The sequence below is a fragment of the Calonectris borealis genome, chromosome 3, assembly GCF_964195595.1.
Source record: "Calonectris borealis chromosome 3, bCalBor7.hap1.2, whole genome shotgun sequence".
NCBI classification, from domain to species: domain Eukaryota; kingdom Metazoa; phylum Chordata; class Aves; order Procellariiformes; family Procellariidae; genus Calonectris; species Calonectris borealis.
In genome coordinates, this window is record NC_134314.1 from 58,743,307 (window position 1) to 58,766,534 (window position 23,228).

At 40.7% G+C, this 23,228-nt stretch overlaps 1 protein-coding gene across 1 annotated transcript in view; it reads left to right on the forward strand.

The window, feature by feature from the left end:
• CLVS2 (clavesin 2) overlaps positions 1-12,991 on the forward strand; it is a 49,189-nt gene extending 36,198 nt beyond the window's left edge. The window contains exons 3-5 of the mRNA XM_075148088.1: positions 3,689-3,799; positions 7,330-7,550; positions 12,717-12,991. Of these exons, the coding sequence (XP_075004189.1) occupies positions 3,689-3,799; positions 7,330-7,550; positions 12,717-12,804 (420 nt within the window). The 3' untranslated portion in view covers positions 12,805-12,991. The remainder of the gene's footprint in view (positions 1-3,688; positions 3,800-7,329; positions 7,551-12,716) is intronic.
• The last annotated feature ends 10,237 nt before the right edge of the window (positions 12,992-23,228 follow it).

Genomic DNA, 23,228 nt, shown 5'->3' on the forward strand with positions numbered 1-23,228 from the left:
CCAGTCCTGCAAATAGTAGTGTAGGGGTCTGCCTCTTCTTTGGCAGCCCGCTATTAATTGTCACTTGTAAGCCTTGTATCACAAGGACTGTGGTCCCTAATAGTAATCACCTGCTTGCCTGCATCGGTAGCGTGGCCATGTCCTAAACTGCGTTCATCAGAGGCACGCGTAGGTTGTGTTCTGCTGCATAAACAGAGGTTATTGTGAACGCTAGAAAAATCCACACAGAGTGTATATATAATTAGCTCTTTTTAGTGGTTTGGTAATACCCCATCAGATTTATTACTTTTCCAGTCAAATGCACAGCTCACTTCATGGCTGATCTCCATTTCTTACTGTTTTCTGGCATGGGTTTCCTTTTACTTAGAATTCATGTGATTCATGGGTTACAGGATTTTCTGTTGAAGTGCAATATGTCTACAGAGGCAGTTGTGACTGCCACCACGCTTGTGACTTAATCTGCCTAAAAACCCACAAGAATCAGTGATTTGGAAGGAATTCCTACCTGCTGTTTGTGTAGGATGGCCATCTGTCTGGCAAATCTGAGAAGAGCCAGACAACCTTCTGACACCTGTTTCTCCAGCAGCTGTAGTTGCTTATTCAGCTTTTTTATTTTCTCACCAGGTGCTGTTGAGATTGGGTTTTGGATCTGCATTCAGCAGCTTTTGAACTCTAGTCCCAGCACTGTGCACAATGCAAGATCATTCTGACCAAATCATCCTTTCTCTTTCTAGGCCCAAATTTTGGGGCTTCCTAATTACACCTTAGGATTTTGGGCACCTCAGGCTCCTGAATTTGGGCACCTCAGTTCACTCGCAGAAATTGTTAAATACCCAACTTCTTTAGTCGGTTCTGGAAAATGCCTTTAGCCTTGCTAAAAAACACTGAGACAAATTGGCTTTTAATATCAATACGGCGTCTTCTATTTGAGGATCATTCCACATATATTTATGACCCCCCATCTAAGTGGACTCCAAGATGCAGAAAAAGATAGTGGAAGTGTTGAAGTGGTACTTTCTAAAGATACTCCTTTTATCTGCTAGAAATTTAATATCTTTATAAATAACCGATTATTGACAAGTCATCCATTCTGAGCCCACGGTAGAATACAAACACCTTTGTCTTTCAGCTCTGAATCTGTGTGTGTGCATGGCTGTTTGCCTATTGAGATCTTCTCATTCACAAATTGTCCTCGGTTTCTGTGGGAGACATTTTTTGAGCAATAAAGAACAAACATTCATAACTTGGTGTGTCTAAGTTTTGGGGCACTTGTATTAACCTCAAAGCTTATAAAATCATGCAAGAAGGCATGCAGCCAGGAATGGCTGGTTTGCTTTGCTGTCTTCCATAGTGCCTACATTATAATAAGTGTTTGACCCCCACGAGGCTTAACATAGTTACCATTTCAGAGTTAACTCTGAAGAGATCTTCAAAGACATCTAGATGAAACTAGCAAAAGATGTCTTCTGCAGCTTTAGTGTATGCTCTTTTGTGCATGGTACACAGCATGCTGCACTGGACTTCTTTGCTGGAGCATCAGCCATGATAAACCAAATAAACACAACCTTCTGTAGATGAATGGTATCTCCTGCAACTAAAGGTTAAGGTGTCATCCGATGATTTATCCTTCCTAATGGATTCGTTGGATTGCTGTGATAAGGACATAATTTACTACCTTTTGTACATCAGAGGTTGTGTTCTCAAAATGATGTTTGGGGATTTACGATACTGAAAGGGTGAATTACATGTCAAATTATCAACCATCCTGTTTGACGTTTAGTCAGCGCTGACGGGAGCTAGGCATTTAGCAAGATGAGGCTTCTGTAGCACAGTCTTTCAATAGGATCGTTTTATTTCAAGTCTGTTGTTAATCAAATGTTTCTGGAGAAAATCTGTAAAATAGACTGTTAATTGCATGGACTGTTGTGCTCTGGCCAGCCAGATGTTAGTGGTGTGTGTGTAGCTGTCCTCCTCCCTGTTACTGTTAAGGCATTGCCTCCTTGATGGAAAATATTTCATCTGGTAATCCACCAAGTTGTTGCAATTTGGAGGCAGGTGGCAGCCGCTGTAAAGACCCTCTGGGTTAGGAGTGCGTGCCAGTATTTGAATGGTGCTTTTGAGAGGAGCAAGTAACTTCTTCCCGCTTCATTATTCGCACAGCTCTGTACACATTTGCAGAACTAAGGAGGTTGCTTGGCACATGGTCAAAGTATATTCCTATCTGGATACATTTCATTAAAAATTTCCTTCCTACAGTTCCTGCCTTCCTCATCTGACAGTTCTTGATTGCTTGATATAGCTTATGATTTTTTTCTTGACTATTTTATTACTGTGTGCTTTATGACCTTAAATCAGCATGCTTCAAATGGTGCTTTGTGGATTATATCTAGACTGTTGGATGCTTCTATATGGCCTGCTGTCTTGTCTCCAGAAGGGACAAAATATGTGCATTTGCACAGAGTGCCCCGTCTAACCAGTTGATTGCCTCCTTTTGAGCCTCGACCCCAGTGACACACACCTGACGCTGCCTTTCCTGCACCCACCCAGGAGGAGGAGGTGTAGCTGGGAAGCATGTCCTTGTTTGTGCCTGTATTGTCAAGCCAGAGATTGGAATTGCTGCTGCTGTGAGGAATCTGGTTTTGATCTAAGCAACTACCATGGCTGCCTAGAGTGGACCACCTGTTGAATAAGGTTCAGATGAAAGCCATTCATTTAATAAGTCTGTATACCTAAACAGTGAGAAGGTTCTGTCATAACCCGTGAAAATGAAAGGGGACATGCATCAGTTTACCTGCCTGTTTAGACCTCTTGCTTCCTTGCTCAGTAGTGCAACTTTAGGCAACCCAGGAGACGGCAGCAGCTTATTGCATTGTTTGAGCGTACGATCAATCAGGCAAAGACAAAATGAGGACACGCGATGAATTTGGCAATAGTATTCCAGGACAGAGTTGCTGCCCTCTTCAAACTGCCAAACCCTCTGGCATATTCTCTTGACTTAGAAATTGAAAATGCAGATCAGAATCTTTCCTAGTGAGTTGTCTGCTCCTTGTGTTTTTCAGTAAGAAGAAAGAAAAGTCATTGCTTCAATACAGATGTGCTATCCTTACATTTAAGCTCCCAGAAGGCTTCTGACTATGTGACAAGACTTACTGTCATGGATATTGCATAACAGTTTATGCATAATGTTTAATGCATTCTCAGTTTTATGAAATATGAATAATATTGGAGACATTTTGAATAGTACTTTAGATTTACACTTTCTTTTTAAGGTGGAAACAAGAGGGGCATTTCTAGTGCTCTTCAATGACACTGGAAGAGTAGAGATGGTTGCTATTAAAAATGAATAAAATCCGTAGAAGTGGAAAAGAGAAAAATACATTGCGTAGATGGATTATGGGCAAATCAAATGTTTAAAGCATTTCTGGAGGTTAGAAATGCCGTGCCTTTATTCGAATACCATAGCTGTCTCAGCATGCTTCCTCACCGCTCTGTCCAGGGTGTGTTGCTACTTGGTGTGGAAGGTTGGAACTCAGCTGAGAGGACACAGACATGAAGAATGTTTCTTCTTTTTTAAGGCTTATTATTAAAATGAAAGCATTCAGCATAAAAAAAAAAAAAAGATGTGATACTTGTACAACTTCTGTTAAGAGTCAACTCACATCGTATGTATTTGTTTTGTGACATACAGGACAGCTTTCCAGCTCGGTTTGGAGGAATACATTTCGTCAATCAGCCGTGGTATATCCATGCCCTCTACACAGTTATACGGCCCTTTTTAAAGGAGAAGACACGAAAAAGGGTATTCTTCTGTTTAATTGTCCATTACCTGGCAGTTGTAGTCAGTGGATGTATCATACTCTAATAAAGTAGATATGCACAATATATCACCTTGCTATTGGTGGAAAGTATTTAAATACATCTGCATTGTAAAGAGTATCTTTAACTGTTTTAGACACTTACACAGTGTTATCCTTTAAGGGCACAGTCAAGCAGTGCACTTAAGTGTATTTTAAAAATATAAGCATATGCTTTCTCCTGGGTTATATAAAAAATATTGCCAGCATTACAGTTTCTATTAAGATTCTATTCAATTCATTTCTATTCAATTTCTGTTAAAATTATTTGTGTCTTTCTTTTAAGAACAGAGGTAGTGAGTACGAAGTCCTTTCCTAGTGTGATTTCCTTGACATTCGCATGAACTAAAATACACAGCTGGTATATAGTAGTTTGAAAAAACTGATCTGAATGAAAACCAATGAAAGGAAATTTGTGTGCATGCATCTGTGCATAAGCATGAGCAGTCTGAGATGTTTCTGAATTTGCAGCATTTGCATCAGTGCAATTAAATTAGAGCTTGGTGGTGATAGCACATAGAATGATATTATTTCTGTAACAGGAGATTTGTCATACAGGAAAACACAATCAGCATCACGTACAAAGCCACCACAAAGAATATGATGATCTTTTTTTGTTTGTTTTTTAAATGGGATCAGCTCTCTAAGCAACTCTGTATTTTCTCTCCTCAAACACAGTCTACAAGGCCACAATGATCCTTGGTGTTGAGCTGTTTTTTACTGACAGATTATGCTTGAGAGAATCATAGAATCATAGAATCATAGAATCATACAGGTTGGAAAAGACCTCTAAGATCATCGTGTCCAACCGTCAACCCAACACCACCATGCCCACTACACCATGTCCCTAAGGGCCTCATCTACACGTCTTTTAAATACCTCCAGGGATGGTGACTCCACCACTTCCCTGGGCAGCCTGTTCCAAGGCCTGACCACTCTTTCAGTAAAGAAATTTTTCCTAATGTTCAATCTAAACCTCCCTTGGCACAACTTGAGGCCATTTCCTCTTGTCCTATCGCTAGTTACTTGGGAGAAGAGACCAACACCCACCTCGCTACACCCTCCTTTCAGGTAGTTGTAGAGTGCGATGAGGTCTCCCCTCAGCCTCCTCTTCTCCAGGCTAAACAACCCCAGTTCCCTCAGCCGCTCCTCATAAGACTTGTGCTCCAGGCCCTTCACCAGCTTCGTTGCCCTCCTCTGGACGCGCTCCAGCACCTCCATGTCCTTCTTGTAGAGAGGCCTCTGGAATTCACAGATTTTGAGCTATAGATCACAAAGACTTTTATAGAATATCTGTTATAAATATGCAAATGAAAACCCATTTTGCAGGATTCAGTTGCACTCCGTTGACCACAGCTTCAACAAAGAACATTATGGTGCCAGATATGTTTGAGGCCTTTTTAAGTCAAGTGCTGCGTATATATAACCAGGGAGTAAAATACAGCTCATGGGTGTATTACAACATTAAAAATAAGTGACAAGGCAGTTGAACATGGGTGCTTATCAGTTAGCATCTAAATTTTTGTTTAGACACCTGAATCAGTGGCATATATTTTCACAAACGCTGACTTTTTACAACTGCTTTTGTCAATACTGAATACCTATAAGAAGTAGTCAGGTGGTTAAATATTGATTTAGAATCCAAAACTTAGTGTCAAAATGTGAAAGTTATGCCCAACACATAAAATTTAAAATCAGCTTTAAAAAAAAACCATAAAAGGCAGAACGAATGATTGTGAAAAAATCCCCAAACCCAAGAGAATTCTCTTCAGAATTTTATCAGGCTTGTTATTTATCTGTCGTGTTTTTCCTGAATTATTTTGTATTTTTGTAATATATCTGGTAGATCTGCAACCGATAGCTATATTCAGATAAATGTAGTACTAGGCATGTACAAAAACCAATTGCTAAGAAGTGAAACATTCAGTTGGAAAGGCACCGTAAAACAAATTATTTTTGCCATTAATATTTCTTCTTTCACACAAGGATAAATTCCTTTCTGAGGTAGAAGAACATTACTGGGTTTGCATGGTCATATTAAGCTTCCTGTCTCCGCAGCTGACTGGACGATGGGCTGAAATAAGCAATACAAGACAAGCATATATTTGGTCTTTTTGTCTTTCTGCCCTTTGAATTTAACTCTTGATAAATCATGCTAGGGGTATAGCTGTCCAGAGAAGTCCCTGCAAGGTGAAGCGGGGTGTGAATCGATAGCGCCTGATGTCTGTGCGCACACCTCTGCCTGCCCTGTGGGGAACGAGAGCCAGCGTAGAGCTGCTTGGAGGCAACATCCTACCTTGCCTTCCTGGCTGCTTCAGCGCTAGTAAATTAAAAAGGGCTGGGCACTGCCATTCCTACTATTTAATTGGATGGGCACTTTCTGGCATGGCACTAGCCGGTGCCAGCTGGTGCTTTCTTAGACATTGCCCGGGAACAATCTGGGTATGGCATGGACCAGTGAGCAGTATGGATGAGGTGAGCTTGTTCTGGAGATGAAAGGAGTTTAACCATATGGATGTGAGCTGTGCAATGGCACTTGCTCCTAGTCCCAAAAAGTGAATCCTGACCCATCTTACTTGCTAGTCTAGAAATAGCTGCTGTCAGCTGTCTGTGTAGCCATATCCAAGAGCAGGCGTTTCCTCCCAGTGGAAGGTCAGCAGGTCCCTAGTATCTGTGGGAGGAGGCTGTCCAAATCCAGATGTGCTCTGTTTCTAGTGCTCATCGATCACATATTCCAGGTCTCTGAGGAGAAGCAATAAGGTTAAATATAAACATAAATACGAGTATTTCTATACATATACATTTTTATAAATGTAAAGCATATCTGAAAATAAATCAGTCTACCAAAACACTGATGGAAAATATCAAGTAGTCCATCAACTATTCCCTCATTGTTGTCACAGAAATTATTTTACTGTTATTACTTAGTTCATATATTGTCAAGTATGGATGGTAGTTACTAGTACCACCATATTAAGGAAGAAAATCTTTCCAGTGGAGTTTTCATTACACTGCACTATTTATCTTATTTATAGAACTCATGGGGCTGGATGCTGAAAGTCAATACACATTCCTTAATGTATATGGTGAATATTAATTTTATTTATTATTTATGTTCTTAATTTATTCACTTCATTTAATTCACAGGATTAGGGAAAGCAAATTACAAAAGATAGGCAGTCTGTCTATCTAATCTTCAGTCTGTCTAGTTTACCTGACATCAGTTCTTACCCTCCTTAGGTCCCTTGTCCTGCAAACATTTTAAGTCATTTATGTGTTAATCACTTTGTAGGTTTATGAACATAGTCTGGCCGTGCTTAAGGGAGAGGTGATGTGTGCGTTGGTGGCCATCTCTGTTAGCCCAACACAGCCAGAATATTGGAACTGTACAAGATCCCCTAATAAAGATGATGCAATTTGGGCTTTGATGATTTTTGTGATACTGCTTTGTTTTTACTTGCATGTGTACATACAGATATTCCTGCATGGTAATAACCTCAACAGCCTGCATCAGCTAATACACCCTGAGATCCTGCCTTCAGAGTTTGGAGGAATGTTGCCCCCCTATGACATGGGAACGTGGGCAAGAACACTGCTTGACCATGAATACGATGATGACAGTGAATGCAATGCGGATTCCTACAACACTCCTGCAAAAGATATAGAAAAGGAACTCTCTCCCAAATCCATGAAAAGGTGGGTTAAAGGTACTGTGATCCTCTAGTATTGCCATGAGGTTACCATTTGCCTTCCATCTCTTTTATGAAGCTGCAGGTAGTTCCCTCAGTTTATTATGTACGAGGACCAATTTTTTTCCTTAAGAAGATCATTGTTGATTATAGACCATAGTGTTGATTATTACTCACGTGAGTTGTAAGCTCAGTACAGCTAATTATTTCCATGGTGCCATATAGGTAGTGTATACAGTACTGTGTTTGAAATCAGCTGATATCCCACCCCAGCCTACAGTAAGTATTAGAGAGACAGTGCTAGCTGGAGTGAGCCTCGGTGCAGAGGGTAAATTGGGGCCAATTATCCAGCTGGGTGGTGATGATAACTCTTACGTTCCTCCCTCTCATAGCCCAGTGCCTGGTATCTGCCAGCCTGTAGGTGCCAGGACATTTACAACATCTGAACTGTCAGTCACAATGACTGCACACAACATGAGAAAAGGTAATGAGGAGAACCAGGACAAAAATCAGTGCCAATCGTTATACTCGAGTCGGGCAAACATCCTGGCGTTCTGATATTCTTCTCCCGGAGAAGATACAGTATAATTGCTGGCTGCATTTTACCAGTCAAAATCAAGTGAAGTCTAGGGAGAGGTTAGTTACCTCTCCAGTAACTATGGAAGCAGTGAGGTGATTCACTTGGGAGGGGTAAATCTGGTCTAACCTTGCCAGGGCAGTAGAAGAGAAAGGGGAAAAGTTACAGCAGGATGATAGAAAAGGTTGAACAGGGCAGCAAAAGTCAGAGTGCAGTTCATAAGGGGTAGGCCTAGCAATGAATCAGAAGAGAACAAACAGGGCAGAAAACAATATATAAAGTCACTAAAATTAAGTCAGAATATGCTAAGCTGAGAATTCCGTTTCGGGACATGGCATTTGATGCAAAAGAGAGAGACTCTGGAAGCAGATCAAACAGGATAAAATATGTTCAGACTCCTCAGCCAGGAAGATGATTTTGGCTGGAAAATGTTGCATAGATTGGGGAGGACAGTACAGATTGAAAGAGAGGTATTTTTTGGGAAATAGAGAGGAGACAACAGGAGATTGCCATAGGCATAAAAAAGAAAAAAAGCAGTGAGGTTTAAGGATTTTGTGTTGAAAAAAACCTACAGTGCATTGAAAGTGGGAAATAGCAAGAGCCTGGATGGGAATGAACTAGGACAAGGAGAAGTTTAAAAAGGTCCAGAAGCCATATGACGAAGATGCAATCAACAAAAGTAATGGAGAAAATGGGACAGCAAAGAGCCAGGGGAAGAGGAAAAGTGAGCTATACATTTATATATGATTTCCACGTAATACAAGAATTATGAGACAATAGAGGAGCTGTGTTGGAGAGAAGGGTGGAATTTAGGAGCTGAAATGCAGAAGTCTTACTGTTGCAAAATGAAGTCATGAGAGTAAATAGCTTCATCCAAGGAGGCAACAAAAACATACGAGAAGGCCTATGACAAGACCCTTTGGAGCAGACTTTTCCAGACTATCCTGGGCAAGCACATTATTAAATGGAAAAACAGTGGCTTGACCGGATTCTACATTCTTTCTCGAAGAATGCTTTCTCATGTTTACCTATTTTATTCTCATTTAACTTGTGCTTGAAAAATCCTTCATGCAGAGTTACACTTCAGTGTAGACTTCAAATTGACATTGTTTCAGTCTGGGATAGCTGACACAGTCGGAGACATACTGCAGAAAATAAGCATGTTGAAATTTGTATCTACATAACATTGAGCTGAAATTTCCCCACCTTCTTCACGTTCTTTTTCAGTTAGCGTGTCTGCAGCGCCTGCTAGAATCTTCCTTCCCTGCTGTTGGATATAAAAAGTACCAAATAGACTTACTGTGCTTGTACCAAGTAGAAGGGAGTGGTAGTAAAATGGACAGAAAGTCCCAGGACTTTGATGTATTAAGTGCACAGACTGTGTTAAAACAGAAATAGGAAAGTTAAGGCAAAACAGATAAACTCTATTTCATTAAAAATTAAATTAAATTTAACTTGAATTCAGCACCTAATGGATTGTTTCTCTCAGTTTAAAACCACACTCAGTGTGGTATGTTAGTGCAGAAGAAGGTTTTTAACATATAAAAAACCATGACAGTAGTCAAGGAAAAGCGCTTAACTTCATAGAACAAATTTCACAAGCGTCTAGCACATCTGCAACAATTATCTTGTTTGATTTGGCTTGCCATTTTAAAATTAGTTTATTGCTCTAAAGAATATCCTTCTTAAACCAAAATCCTGCTGAGAATTCATTTCTTTGTTACTCGTTTTTGCCCCCATATGAACCAGTGACGTTCCTCCAGATCTCCTTGAACTTTTGGTGAATTGAATGATCTCTACTTGAAAGGAAGGCTGATCGTGGGGAGGGTGGTGGAGATAAGGAGGCACAGGCTTCTAGGGAGAACGTGTTCACGTCATGTGTCACCATTGCAGCTGTCTCAGCAGTCAGGTTTAGCCTGTGGCTGTGTCCGCCCGTGGCTCTCACGGCTGAGGCACCCAGCTGGAGACCTGCATCCTCTTCTCACCTAACCCCGCAGGGCAGATGTCTGTGCTGATCAGCTTTGCAAAGTAGCTGCGTGGGCTTTGGTTCCTCACCTCTGCAATGGGGCTTTGTAGTACAACTCTGTCCTACTGTGTTCTGTGAGAATTTATTCAGGAACGTCTGTAAAGTTATTTGGGAGATGTAGCTAGAAGGTGCTATAGACTTACACAAACGTTCTTCCTTTTGCATACCTTCATTCATGAATTGCTGTTGAATGGAATGAAACATGACAGTAAATGTTGATTTAAAACTGAATGAAAACAAAAAGTTTTTCCTTCTTCAAGGCAGTTGGGCTCCTGAGCTTACAAGCCATAGATCAGGGCCCGTGCAGTTTCATTTTCACATCTGCCTTGGCATCAGGGACTTTGGAGGCCTTGGGAATTTGTCTCCAAAACTGCTTCACTGGGAATTTGAGGCCAGGTTTGCAGCCTTTCTAGCTCCCCTTCAGTTCCCCAGATGAGAACTGGCTGCTCAGCCTAGGAAAAGGCTCAGTCTCCTACTAGTACTTACATTCAGTTGGGAATCCTTTGAAATTAGTATGCTTCCACAGCATTTTTTGTCTTGATGAACTGGGTTTTCCAGGAGTACAGCTTTCCACCAGCAAATTTTCAATCAGCTTTGCATTAGCACGGTACCTTGTGAAGATTTTAAAAAAGCATTTTTAATTCAGTGGTTTAGTTTTCTGCCTGAGGAACTCACCAGCATTCTAGATGAAGGTTATTGTACAGTTTTAATTAGAAATTTTTAATTATGTTTATCACAAGAGAGACCATCAGATTTTTAAAGCTAATTTTCTTGATTTTAGCATTAGGAAGAGAATGTGGTAAGTATTACTAGAAAATATCCTTGTGTTTAAAGTTTTCACCTAGGCTTTAATTCAGATGATTTTTCTTGTGTTTTTGAAGGTTTTCTTTAGATTTTTTGAAAAAGACCAAATTGTCCCCTGCTGTCAGCCTCATTCATTGGTTTCAGTGAATGATGCCAGTTTATAAGAGTGGGGGACTGATTCTGTATGTTTATCTTAGGAGAGGTCAGAATTCGTAAAGGTTTTCCCTGTGCTGTAGCCCTCCAAATGGGCAAATCTGTAGCAATGCTGCAGTACTCCACCAGTGTGCCTCCACTGATCAAAAATAGATGCTTACATTGTAGAGATGTACACATGCTCCAGCCGTCTCAAATCTTTACCGAAAGGAAGAGGAATAGGCATTTCTAGGATGAGGTTCATCTCAGTAAGGGATGTCCTGGTTTCAGCTGAGGTAGGGTTAAATTTCTTCCTGGTGCTGTGTTTTGGATTTAGTGTGAGAAGAATGTTGATAACACACTGATGTTTTCAGTTGCTGCTAAGTGCCCTCCTAGTCCAAGGACAGCTCCCGTGCCCTCCCAACTGAGCTAGGTACACGAGATGGGAGGGAACATAGCCAGGACAGCTGGCCCAGCTGGCCAACGGGGTATTCCATACCATGTGACGTCATGCTCAGTATATGAACGGTAGGCGTGTTCCAGGAAGTAGCGATCGCTACTTGGTTATCGGTCAGCGCGGGTGGTGAGCAATTGCATTGTGCATCACTCATTTTGTATATTCTATCGTTATTATTATTTTCCCTTTTCTGTTCTATTAAACTGTCTTTATCTCAGCCCATGAGTTTTTCTCACTCTCACCCTTCCGATTCTTTCCCCGCCCCACCGGGGGGTGGGGGGAGTGAGCGAGCAGCTGCCTGGTATTTGGCTGCCTGCCGGGTTAAACCACGACAAGGAAACATCTAAAAAGGGTTGCTTTTACTGTACCCCAGAAGCGTCTGCTTTTTGACAAGCTGAGATATAGGTGATGTAAGACCCCATCTTAACACTTCAGACTTTGTTTTTAATGGAGCATTTTGACTTTGCTGGAGGTTGGGGTTTCCTCTTTTTCCCTCACACATGATTGTTGCAGGGTACCAGTACCAGTGTTATGCTTCTGTGCTGAATCAGAGAATCTGGAGAAATTTTACAATCATCATTGAATTTGCCCTTACCATCCTGCTCTGCTCTGTGTAGTTGAGCTGATAAGTGAGTTTGACAGATGCGCCCACTGCTCCAGAAATCCTGCTGGCCATGGCAGGATTCCCTAGGGTTGGCTTAGGAGCTTGCACTGTTGCATTTAAGTGCTCTTCAGAAAAGGAGCAACTTGTGCTTCCAGCTAACACATGCCACTAATTGCAGTGTGCCATTAACCAGCTGGCTGGCTGAATTGTACCTTATTTAACAGCCCGGTGCCATATAACCTTCTGGTAAAGAGTGTCAATGCTTAAGTACAAAAGAGCTTAGTTTGCCCTCTGTTGTGTGCTGAGAATGCACCCTGCTTCACTGTTTCACTGAAGAAAAGAGGATCTTCTTTATTCTACCTTTTGCTCCTATATCCACAAACCAGCCCTTTAAAGCCATGCAATCATTCCGTGAGGGTATTTTCTGACCATTTGCAATGATCAGGTGCTTGGATAATGCTGTACCATGATTTTTAAGCCCTAGCAGAAATGAAAATAAACAAAAGAAAGCTGAGGTTTACCCTCATTTGTCTTGATCTAGAAATGTCAAATAAATATGTTATCCCTCTGCAGGTCTCAGTCGGTTGTGGATCCTGGGGTGCTGAAACGCATGGATAAGAATGAGGAAGAAAACATGCAGCCTTTGCTTTCTCTTGACTAACAGTTCCTGAGCATCGGACATGAACTGAGGTGGAAGGCACTGCCTCTCAGCAACAAGCAAACCATTGGGAAAGAGCGTACCAGATGGAATCCTATTTACTCATGTTAATGTAGCATAATGGCAGCAGGCAGCAGGTTTTACTATTCTGCCTGAATTCTGGATGCCCTGGGGTGAAAAAGAAGAGGAGAAAAAAGGAAAATAAAATGAAATTAAAAATAAAGAGGATCAATAATTTATTCTGTAAGTGCCAACTTGTTTGTAAATACAATATAATCCTCCAATTTGACTTTGTAAGTTATGGTAAACAAATGCTATGGAAGTGAGTGACTATTAAATATGTCAGTGAAGTGCACCATAAAAAAGAGAAGAAAACGTGTGTGCGCTCACACATGCACACACATACACACAGAGAAACACATACTGGACAAGGAAAAATATCAAAGCCAATTAAATGTTGGCCTTCTTAAAGGAAGCCATATCACAGCTAGTGTATTGACTGCTGTTTTGTTTTCTCTCGGTAATGCTCATGTAGTGTGCAAAGATAAACAGGGAATATAAGAACTTGGAGATGCTGTAATCAGTCGAATATTTCCTAACTGTAGGATCTGATTTCCCAAATAACATTGTGGCTTAGATTGTGATTTAGCATAAACCATGTAGCATTGTGAAAAAGATAACAGATGAGCTCGAACCAGCTTTTTGACAGCTTTGTTGTTTGGCTGTATGGACCTGTCAGGTTTCTTCCTTAACTTTTTGTTTACAGTTTGCAAGTAACCTGGCTTGTTACCCTAACCTGGGTGTTGTAATGTGGGACACATTGGAGTTACTTCTCTTGCATTTTGGGTGCACATTAAGAATTTTTCCAGAACTCTGTTCTCCCTTGGAATGAGAAAATAGTCCTCTAAATACAGCATAATAACCGGTATTTGAAAGTAAAGCCTGGCAGCAGAGATTGAAAGTTAATCACTGAATCCTGTGCACTGGGAGACTGGATACTTATATATATTTTTATCAATCTCTGACAAGCATACAAGGTGACATTGTTAGACAAGTATATTTGATTGAAGGTTTATACAAGAAATCATAACTATTCAATGTACTTAGATATATTATAGATTGTATATTGAGACAATGTCATTATTAATATAGTAAAACTTTCCATAGAACAACAGCATCCCACTCCAAGCAAGGATTAATATGAATAAGTTGTAGTCAAACATCTCAGCCTATGTGTTTAGGACACTTTTGTTTTGGTTGTAGTGTAACTGTATATATTGAACATGTGCCATAATAGAGAAATACATTTTACCTCAAAAGGGCAACAGGTTTTGCTATGGATTGGGTAAATCAGCTGAAACGCAGGGGCTGCGTCATCTTTGTTGTGTGCTGGCTGATGTGTGTGCAGCCTGTTGTATGCTGAGGCAAGAATGTAATTTCTTATTAGGACTTAACTCTGCAATCAGAGTGAGAAGACACAGGGTGCCCACCAAGACATCTGAATAGTTAGAGGTATTGTAAGAGCATGTCCGGGCAATGCAGGGATTAGTTAAGAATACACTGACCACGGTGGAGGAGATAGCTCACAGCAACCGCGCTTCCCAAGCGCCAGCGTTTAAAGAATTTCTTTCATCACTTCAGTGACCACTGAAGCTTCAAAGTCACTGGTTGTAGGTCACCTCTCCTCGCCCAGGATGATTGCATCTGTAAGATTTAGTAGGCTGGGATGAGTTAAGAGAGAGCGGAGAGTGAAATCTTGGAAGCATGTCGTCTCAGAATTTAGCTGTAACTCCTGTGGTGGCAGCTTTGGCATTTCTCAGGGCTGAGACAACCCTGCCTCTTCCAGCATCACCCTTGATTAGCCCAGACAGCACACAGATAAAGCTTTCCTACTTCACAGTTCATTAGCAGCACTGATAAATAGTGTATGCCCCAACATGCAATTGCATTGCAGGAACTTGTCTGAACAAGTCATCGCCTTTCTGCTCTCCTAATTCTAGTTTCATGATACGTGTTATGAAATGCAAAGAGAAGAGATACAGAGCTTGAATGTCTTTTCAGTCTGTCCTACTAGTTTTCAGTAGTAGAAACTGTTGTAATACTACTTCTGTGGTTTGAGAGACTTGAAAGATCAATGAATTGTAATATACTATTTTATTCAGTCCTATTTTTCACATACCTTGTAACATCACGCTGGATAGGTGAGATGTGTCTCCAGGGTTTGCATAAGTGCCATATTTGAATGTATGCTATATATGCCCACACTTATGGTTAGTGGAATAATATAAGTATATCCTTATCAGATAAAACTCTAACATCTAACAGTAGAAATTTTCTCCTTGTAAGGGCTTCAGGATTTAGTCAGTATTCCATATGTACACAAGCTGTGACATAGATGCTTTTGGATACATGGGCCAAACCTCGGTGTAAACCAGCACAACGCTGATTTTAGAGTACACCAGCTGTCTGGTCAGAAAATGCAAATACCTTTTACATCCCCACAGAGCATCTTCGTAGGAAAGTGTATCCACTCAACTGTATGAAGCTTAAAATTTGTTTTGAAGCTTATACATTTATTTTGTTTGCAAATCCTTTATTTACGCTCTTAGCTGTAATTTATGTAATGTTTTCTGATGCCTGATTTCAGCTTCAAGTTAATGAGTATTAATATATTCTTTCCAGAAAGTGAAAGTAGGATATATTATAATTGTGTGTCACTGGGACCTCATCTTTCACCAAGAACAAAATGACTTTTTCAATAAGATTCTCACTGTTAAAGAGTTGGACTCCAGGTCTTCTTGGCTGCAGCTTTTATTTCGCTGAAGAAAATTCTGGCAGTCGAAACTGCAGTTGTGACACTGGATAAGAATATGAAAATGGGTAAGAAAAATAATTATCCTTTACATCTCTCAGTATTCTTTGAAGGCATTTCTCTCTTACACATCAGGGTACATAAAGGGTTTCCACCTTTCCCTTGCTTCTTGTAGAAAATCTTTATAGGTAGATCAATTTTTAATAGATTAAATTTGGACTGAAAACTTTTTCCAATCTTTATTGTCATAGGAATTGATGTCTAATTTTTATAGCAGAATTGAAGTGCTAAAAATAGAATTCAAGTGCTTGGGAGGAATTCCTCCTAATTTCTTACCTGTGTTGTATATTGGATAGAATAAACCTTGTTGTAATTATGCATGCTGATGTGCATATAAAAAAAAAAAATCCTGCAATATGAGGAACTTAGTGGAAAAACTGGATACACCTGTCCAAGCAACTAAGTGAAAAAAAAGGGGCAGAAAAAAATGTGTAAAAATCAATAGTTTCAGGCCTTTGGCAAGATCTGAAAATGTCCCCTTACATGATGTCTCTTCCATGAAACAAATGTTTAAAAATATATGGAAAAGTTATGGAAACATCCATGCCCAAAGCCTTCCTCCTGTAATCAGAGATGTCAATAGTCTCTTGGCTTTGAAAAGACAGGTAATCAGTCCCACTAAGCTCCAGCAAATACACAGGCTCCCAATAGTTATTAGTTGTAAAATAGCTTTAAGATGTCTTTACAGAAATGTAAATTTACTGTATAGCATATTTAAAAGGATGTTTTGCACTCTGCAAACATGCTATGCCTAGTCACAAAAGATATTTGTGGAGACATACATAAACTAAACACAGAATTAAAGAAAATAGGAGTAGAAGGGACCTCAAGAGGTCATTGATAAGTGGAGGAGCAGATTTGCTTTAATGTCTCTCTTAAAGAATTGTTTTAGCTCAGTACGTTGCATGGAATGCTCTTTGTGTTATTTAATCACAGTCACAGCAAAGCCTAAACACATTACCTAACAAAATTGTAAGCTGACAGTATTTTGTTCATGCCTTTTATCATTTACCTGTTCTGTTTGGGAAATTAAAAAGTTTGCCAAGCATCCTAAGAACTACCATTTAGAATTACCTGGGAAACACTTTGCAATAAGCTTTGGTTATGTCCCTGTTATTATATTGTTTCTGTTATTATCAGTGTATGTATTTTTCAAGATTTTTGAAAAAGTCATGTTTGGAAGAGCATGGAGGAGAGAAAAATTCAAAATCAGGCTTCAGGATTTTGTTTAGAATATTAAAATAGGATTTGGGGGGGGCGCTGAGTTTGGTTTTGATAATCTTTATTTGCCTATGGGGAATGCCCTGCTGAGCTATTGACAGCATTGGGAACCAGGACAAATTTGGAAGATAAATATCAATGTGAATGGCAAGAGCAAAGGTCTCAAAGAATTGTACTGAAAAATCACTTAATCACGTGGCTAGTTGTATCATGTCCTTCTAAAGAAAGGCATTTTGCAAATAGCTTATGAGCATGTGTTTGTGGTACTGAGAATGGTACTTTTGCCCAAGTTCAAAGCACACTATGAAATCAAGAAAATAATAGTTATCCCATTTCTCAGGGAAGCAAAACAGAAACACAGCCAGTTAGAGACATTAAAATCTCAATGGAAGACATTCACATTGTGGTTTTATACGGCAAAAGTGACACTTTGATCACTCAGTCTGGTTTTATCTGCAGGAGAGAAAACAGTGAGAAGAATGTCTGGTTGTTGATTCAGTCATGCCTAGTTTCTTTAGAAACCTCCCTAAATGTCTTACGATGAGACATTTACAAACCAGGGGTGATCTGCTTCCTGTGGGTTAAAACTGAATGTACATTTTACTATTTCTGCTGAGGAAATGGTAAAATGAGAGTATGTCCCCCAAATGAAATGCCTTTCTTCCCTGTATAATTGATGGAAAAAATGTAGTTTGTAGTTTACGCTGAAGACCCCCAAAAGGAAATTGTGGCTGCCCAGTAAAGAAGTCTGAACTCGGTCAGGGAAGATCTCCTTTTGAGGGCCTTGAAAGATGTTTATTTCCCATTAACTATACAAGGAACATGAGCATTTTATTTAGAGGCATGCTTAAGCGACCACAAATGAAAGTGCAAGCTGGGTAGATAAGACCCCACATCCTGTATTGTCTTGTAACCTTGAATGATCCGGTCTCAAAGGTCTGTATTTAGCACATTAACTTGGACATACCCTTCAGTCTGCATTTCAGCTTTCAGTGCTGTGGGAATTTTTTCCTATCAGCTTTTGGGATCTTAATTTGTTCCCTTCATATGGGTCTGTTGCCACAAAATGGCATTGACCCCTGCTGGATTGCACAATTTGCAAAGTGATTTTGTTGTTAAAAAATAACAACTTGTGGTTTGCTGGGCAGTGGTGAAGTTGGAGCATAGGTCACAAGCTCCCACTACTTTGCCACTCATTCTCCAGTATTTTGTGTGTGTAAACAGCTTTGATTGATAACAGGCATGTCAGACTCGCATGATACGAGTTTAAAAAGAGAGAAAAAAGAATTTTCTGCAGTGAGTTCAAAATCTGAATTGATGGTATCACTGTGGAATCCAAGTGGAGGGGAAGCACTGCACACAGGCAAAATAGAGAGACCTCCAAGGGAAGATGCTGATGCTTCCTTATGGCACACATTTTTGTTAAAACATGGCCAAAGTATTTTGTCTGTGGAGACCCTGGTCCACCAGCTCTGTTGTTTCTGAATCAGTCACTTACAACAAGTCCTCTATAATAAAAGTGTGACAAAGCTTCCTTTTGCTTTTAGCAGAGAATTCACTTCCAGAGAATTGGCATATCTGTCAATTTGCAGCAGACAAACGGCGGGGGTTAATTAGGATTTGTATTTGATATGGAAATGCTGCTGTGATTCCTTAAAGAGGCTGTCGCATCATCGGCAACACACAGCAGTGCCTAAAGGCAAGCATCTCAAATCAGGTCCCTTGGTTAATAAAAATTTAAGGGGAGAAGAAAGCAAGGGAAAAGATAATAGAAGATGATAAAACACAATAATTAAAATAAAAAACAGAAGCAAGCCTATAGTGGAAAGCCATATGAATGGCAAAAGTGATGTGAGTGAACTTCGTATGAACACTTCCAAGAAGTGAATCAGTAGCCTATCTTGTGTCCCCCATCTACATTACGAGCAGAGTTCCCATTCTTCACATGGTCTGCTAAAGGTTCCTAAATCTTTAGAAAACCCTTGAGTTACCTTGTGAAATTGTAGGTGCGGTAGCTGAGCTTGTGAACATGGTTTAATGGATCAGTGCATGCTGCCAGGTCCTCACCTGGAGATGGGCCCCGGGCTGACTGAGACCTGGGTACCCGAGGGAATATGTGAAATGCTGTGTCCTGCCTGGCTGAAGAAGTCACGCAGGGAGAGAAGGAAAGGAGCCGCACGCCCGTAAGGAAAGGTGGGAGGCCTGTGGAGAAGACGACAAAAACAGGGAGTTGGAGTGAACTGATCAATCATTTTAATGTAATGATGAGGGAGGCTTTCGTTTGCTCTGTAATATGAGAGAGGACTTACAGCCCCCACCACACATCTGTCATCAGAAAGGAGAGAGAACATCTTTCTCTCTTCCCAACACAAACTTGGTTGCAATATATTTAAACCTGATGTATGTGCCAGGCCTGAACTGCCTCTGCTGCTGCAGTGGCTCTTGGGATGTGGGTGTCATGTAGCACGCAGGAGCTGGAAAGTCATTGTTCACCAACCTGTCCATAGGAAGAGGAGGAAGGGATGTATTCTGCAAGTCCTTGCTGCAGAGGCAATTTCATGGGAGAATTCATCGCTTGCTTGGGGATTAAAGCCTGTCTTGCCCTGACATCAGTATCAGCACCTGCTCTGTGTAGAAGGCTGTGAGTGTGAGCGGTGCGGGAATCTCCCCTGCGCACCTCGGTGTCTTGTGCTAATTATGCAGCCTTCGAGCTGTAGCTGGTGATCCGTGTCCTGTGTCTTTAAACAGTTCTGCTGGTGTTGTTAATCGTAGCCATTAGTCAGAGTGGAGATGATTTAAAGGAAACTGACAACTTTAAGCATTACACTTAACATCTAAAAATATTAAATTGGTGATTGTTACAAGTAATGCCTAAGATTGGCAGAAGGAATTAAATAGCAGAAAATGTGATTCTAAAACTATGAATATATTCAGAGGGGCACATGTAGAATACCCGACACTATTTAAAAAAAATTGTTTGGCAGTTAACTAGTGTTCAACTTGACAATAATGTCTCTTTTAATCATTCGGTTCTCTTTCACCCGAAGGACTGTTGTATGAAATGTGTCCTACAAACCTTTCCCCGCTCTGCATCCTTTCTTCTCCCACCCCCTTGCATTCAACAACAGCCTGTCTTCTGTACATTATTCTATGAATAACTGGAAAAAACTGTAAAAAAACCCAACACCCTGATAATCTGCAGAGTAGAGCTTGAGGACCACTATTTTAAATATTTCCCTTACACAAATCTCTTGTAACAGGGTGACATGGAAAATGAGAGTAACAGCTGACCTCATCACAGAAGAATACAATAAAAGACTCTGGCTAGGAGTCCGCACAGGTGTAGATAGACAGTTATCTGAGACAGCTCTTGTGATTTAAGATGTTACCTTCCCCTGACTGTTAATTATCACTCTTCAGGTAGGGACTGCTGCCCCAACATTTAAGTAACAGCAGATTATGGAAGTTCTGTCCCAATGAAGGTTGTGCACACGCTAACCCTGTTGATTCTGCACTCATGCAAATGTAAAAGCACTCACATAATCTATTAATACTACTCTGTTATGAGAATAATGATTAACAGCTAGTTGTGGCGACATCTAAAATTGCTAGATTGGCTCTCTGTGCCTTAAGGCTCTGGTAACCTGTAGTACTTGCGTAGCAGTAACCACTGAATAAATTTTTTCACATGCAACAATCTACTTTGGAGCCTTACGGAAAATACTATAGTACCGTATCAAAAATTCAAAAATTAAATTACAGGATTAAATTGCAAACAGTGCTTGTATCCTCAGGATAAAATTTGTTTGTTTCTCAGTTTAGTACTGTTAGGACTCAGGGGGTCTGAGATTTGTAAAGCCAGGACAAGTCTATCAATCATGTTCTCTCTATGTATAGTTTCAATAACTATTCTCTTTTCACAACTTGTTGTCAGTTTGAATTTTATTCTTGGACCTAGTAAAATGGTTACTTTTGGTCTGTTGTGTTCCAACCTAAAATCTGAAGATTAAGCAACTTTGTGAAACATGTCATTCTTTATATTGTGTATTTAAATATCATCAGTTCTCTGTGATCAATGGGCTGCTTTGGAGAGTACTACTACTTTAAATCATTGTTGGTTACTGAGGAAGAATGACATTCTGTTAAATAAAATATGACCAAATGAAAATTAAAATACATATATATTTTTGTGTTTGTACATGGGAGTGTTTGTCTGTCTTGCTTGTGCTAAAATATGTATGGAGGACATATTTTAATTGGATGAACTATACTTGATTTTTATCAGGGTTTTGAAAGAAAAATGAGAAATAACTGAGTGCTATATCAGCATGTAAGTTTTTTTCTGGTAACACTGAACGTCTCTTTCCGCCCAACAGTAAGTTTTAGAGCGCTAACATATTCCACATTTACAATACTGTTGTGAGCTGTCACTTCTTGGAAGTCTGCAGGTCATGAATGTCCTCACAGATGAAGATCATGCAGAGATGCAGCACAAGAAAAGCTCATTTTCCCCTCAAAGATCTTTCCTACTCTCCTGCCTCTTAACTTCTTCTGTACTGTGTTCCCTAGCATCATCTCGTGTTCATTGACTTTTCTTTTGATGCCACATAAGGGAGAAGTGATATTAGCTCTTCACAGGGATGCCCCTTTCTTCAGGGAAATGTTGCTGTTCTCAGGGGAAAGTAACCAGGCTGGGACAGAACAGGCTATGTGACGTTGAAGCGGTGCCTGCAGAATGACCATATTTCATTGAGATTTTTTTTTCTTGGGAGAGAGAGACCCAGTAAATGATAGTTGTGTGTTTATGTGTTTCTCCAATGTCTGTTCTGTAGTATTCCTTACTTTAGGCACAAGGGCACTTATTCACATTTTCTGTACATTTTCCGTATCTTAACTTTGGTTTACACAGATTAAAAAAAAAAAAAAGGCTGCAGTAGCTTTCTGTTTCACACGTAATGTCAGACGCATTCCTTATGCCAATTCTGCAAGGTATAACTTCCCATGAAGAAGTACAGATTTCCCAATTACCATGTTGAAAAAATGTCAATGGTTTCTCATCTATGTGGAAATGCAGTCCTTCAGCTCCCAGGCGCTGCATTGTATACAGTATATAAGCCATTGCTGCACAAGGGTGCGTTTCATCATTACAACTGTAACAAGATAGATGTCAATACAGCTCTCTGCTCCCTTTGAAATCCCTCACTCACACCCCTCTTACTGAGCAGAATTAAAGCTCCTGTAAGCTGGCGTGGTTTGCTGCAATACCTCACTACAGCGCTTTGAGTTACAACCACTATCCATTTATATGTTGCTAGGCTGCTTTCCCCTGAAAACAATGTGATCCCAGTGTGTGCATGTGTGCGTGTGTGTGCGCGCGCGCATGTCTGCTTGTCTCCCCCCACCTCCTATTTTGGAGCCCTTTTACCAATGTCAGTTATCTTTGGGAAAAAGACGGAGGCCTCAAAGCTCGCATCTGTGTTGACATGTGGCAGCACGGTGTGACATGCCCAGGGTGCCCGGCCCTGATGCGGGAGCTGGCTGGAGCATCCTGCGGCTCACGTGTGACTCCAGCACCTTCAGTTCCTACCAGAGGAGACCAGGCTGCAGGCTGAAGGATGGGGGAAGGAGTGTCAGACTTGCCTTTGGTCTGAGGGAACCGGGATGCGATGGGGACCTACGCTAGGGCTACGCAGGTAGTTTAGATGTGTAGTACCATAAAAGTAGATGTGTGGGCAGAGCAGAACAATGCTTTTCGCTCTCTGATGGCAAGCAGAGCGAGCTCTTGCTCTCAGGCACCGCTGTTTCTGTACGGGCAGGAGGTCATACACGACTTCCAACCAAAAGGACAGTGTCAATGTAACTGCCACCGGTGTGGAGGCACGGTCAGCAGGATGTGCAGGAGTATGGGAGACTCGTCTGGGGAATTAATTACCTATCATGCTGCCACAACTTTGATGCAGCCTACAATAGCACTGCAATGGTGTAGGATACAGGAGTGGGTAGTGAAATTGGGAGCGGTGCTATTAATTTCAGTAGTACTGGTGGTGTTTACACAACTCTGTGTCTGTTGAGCATAATATAAACATAGTAAGTGTTCACAAAGCTGAAAGTTCTCTATGACAGTAGAAAATAAAGTGTTTTGTCTCATTGCCTGCATGTGTCTTCATAGTGCTAGTTTCATTCTCATGAGCTGAGTAGTGGGGAAAAACAGCACTTGGCCTTCCAGACATGTACAGATGGTTGGCTGGTCAAAAGCCCTTCCAGTACCTGAACCCTGACTGACAGTGTCCCTTCCCCTCTGGATAGATTACCAGGCTGTCAAGCAATCTTTCTT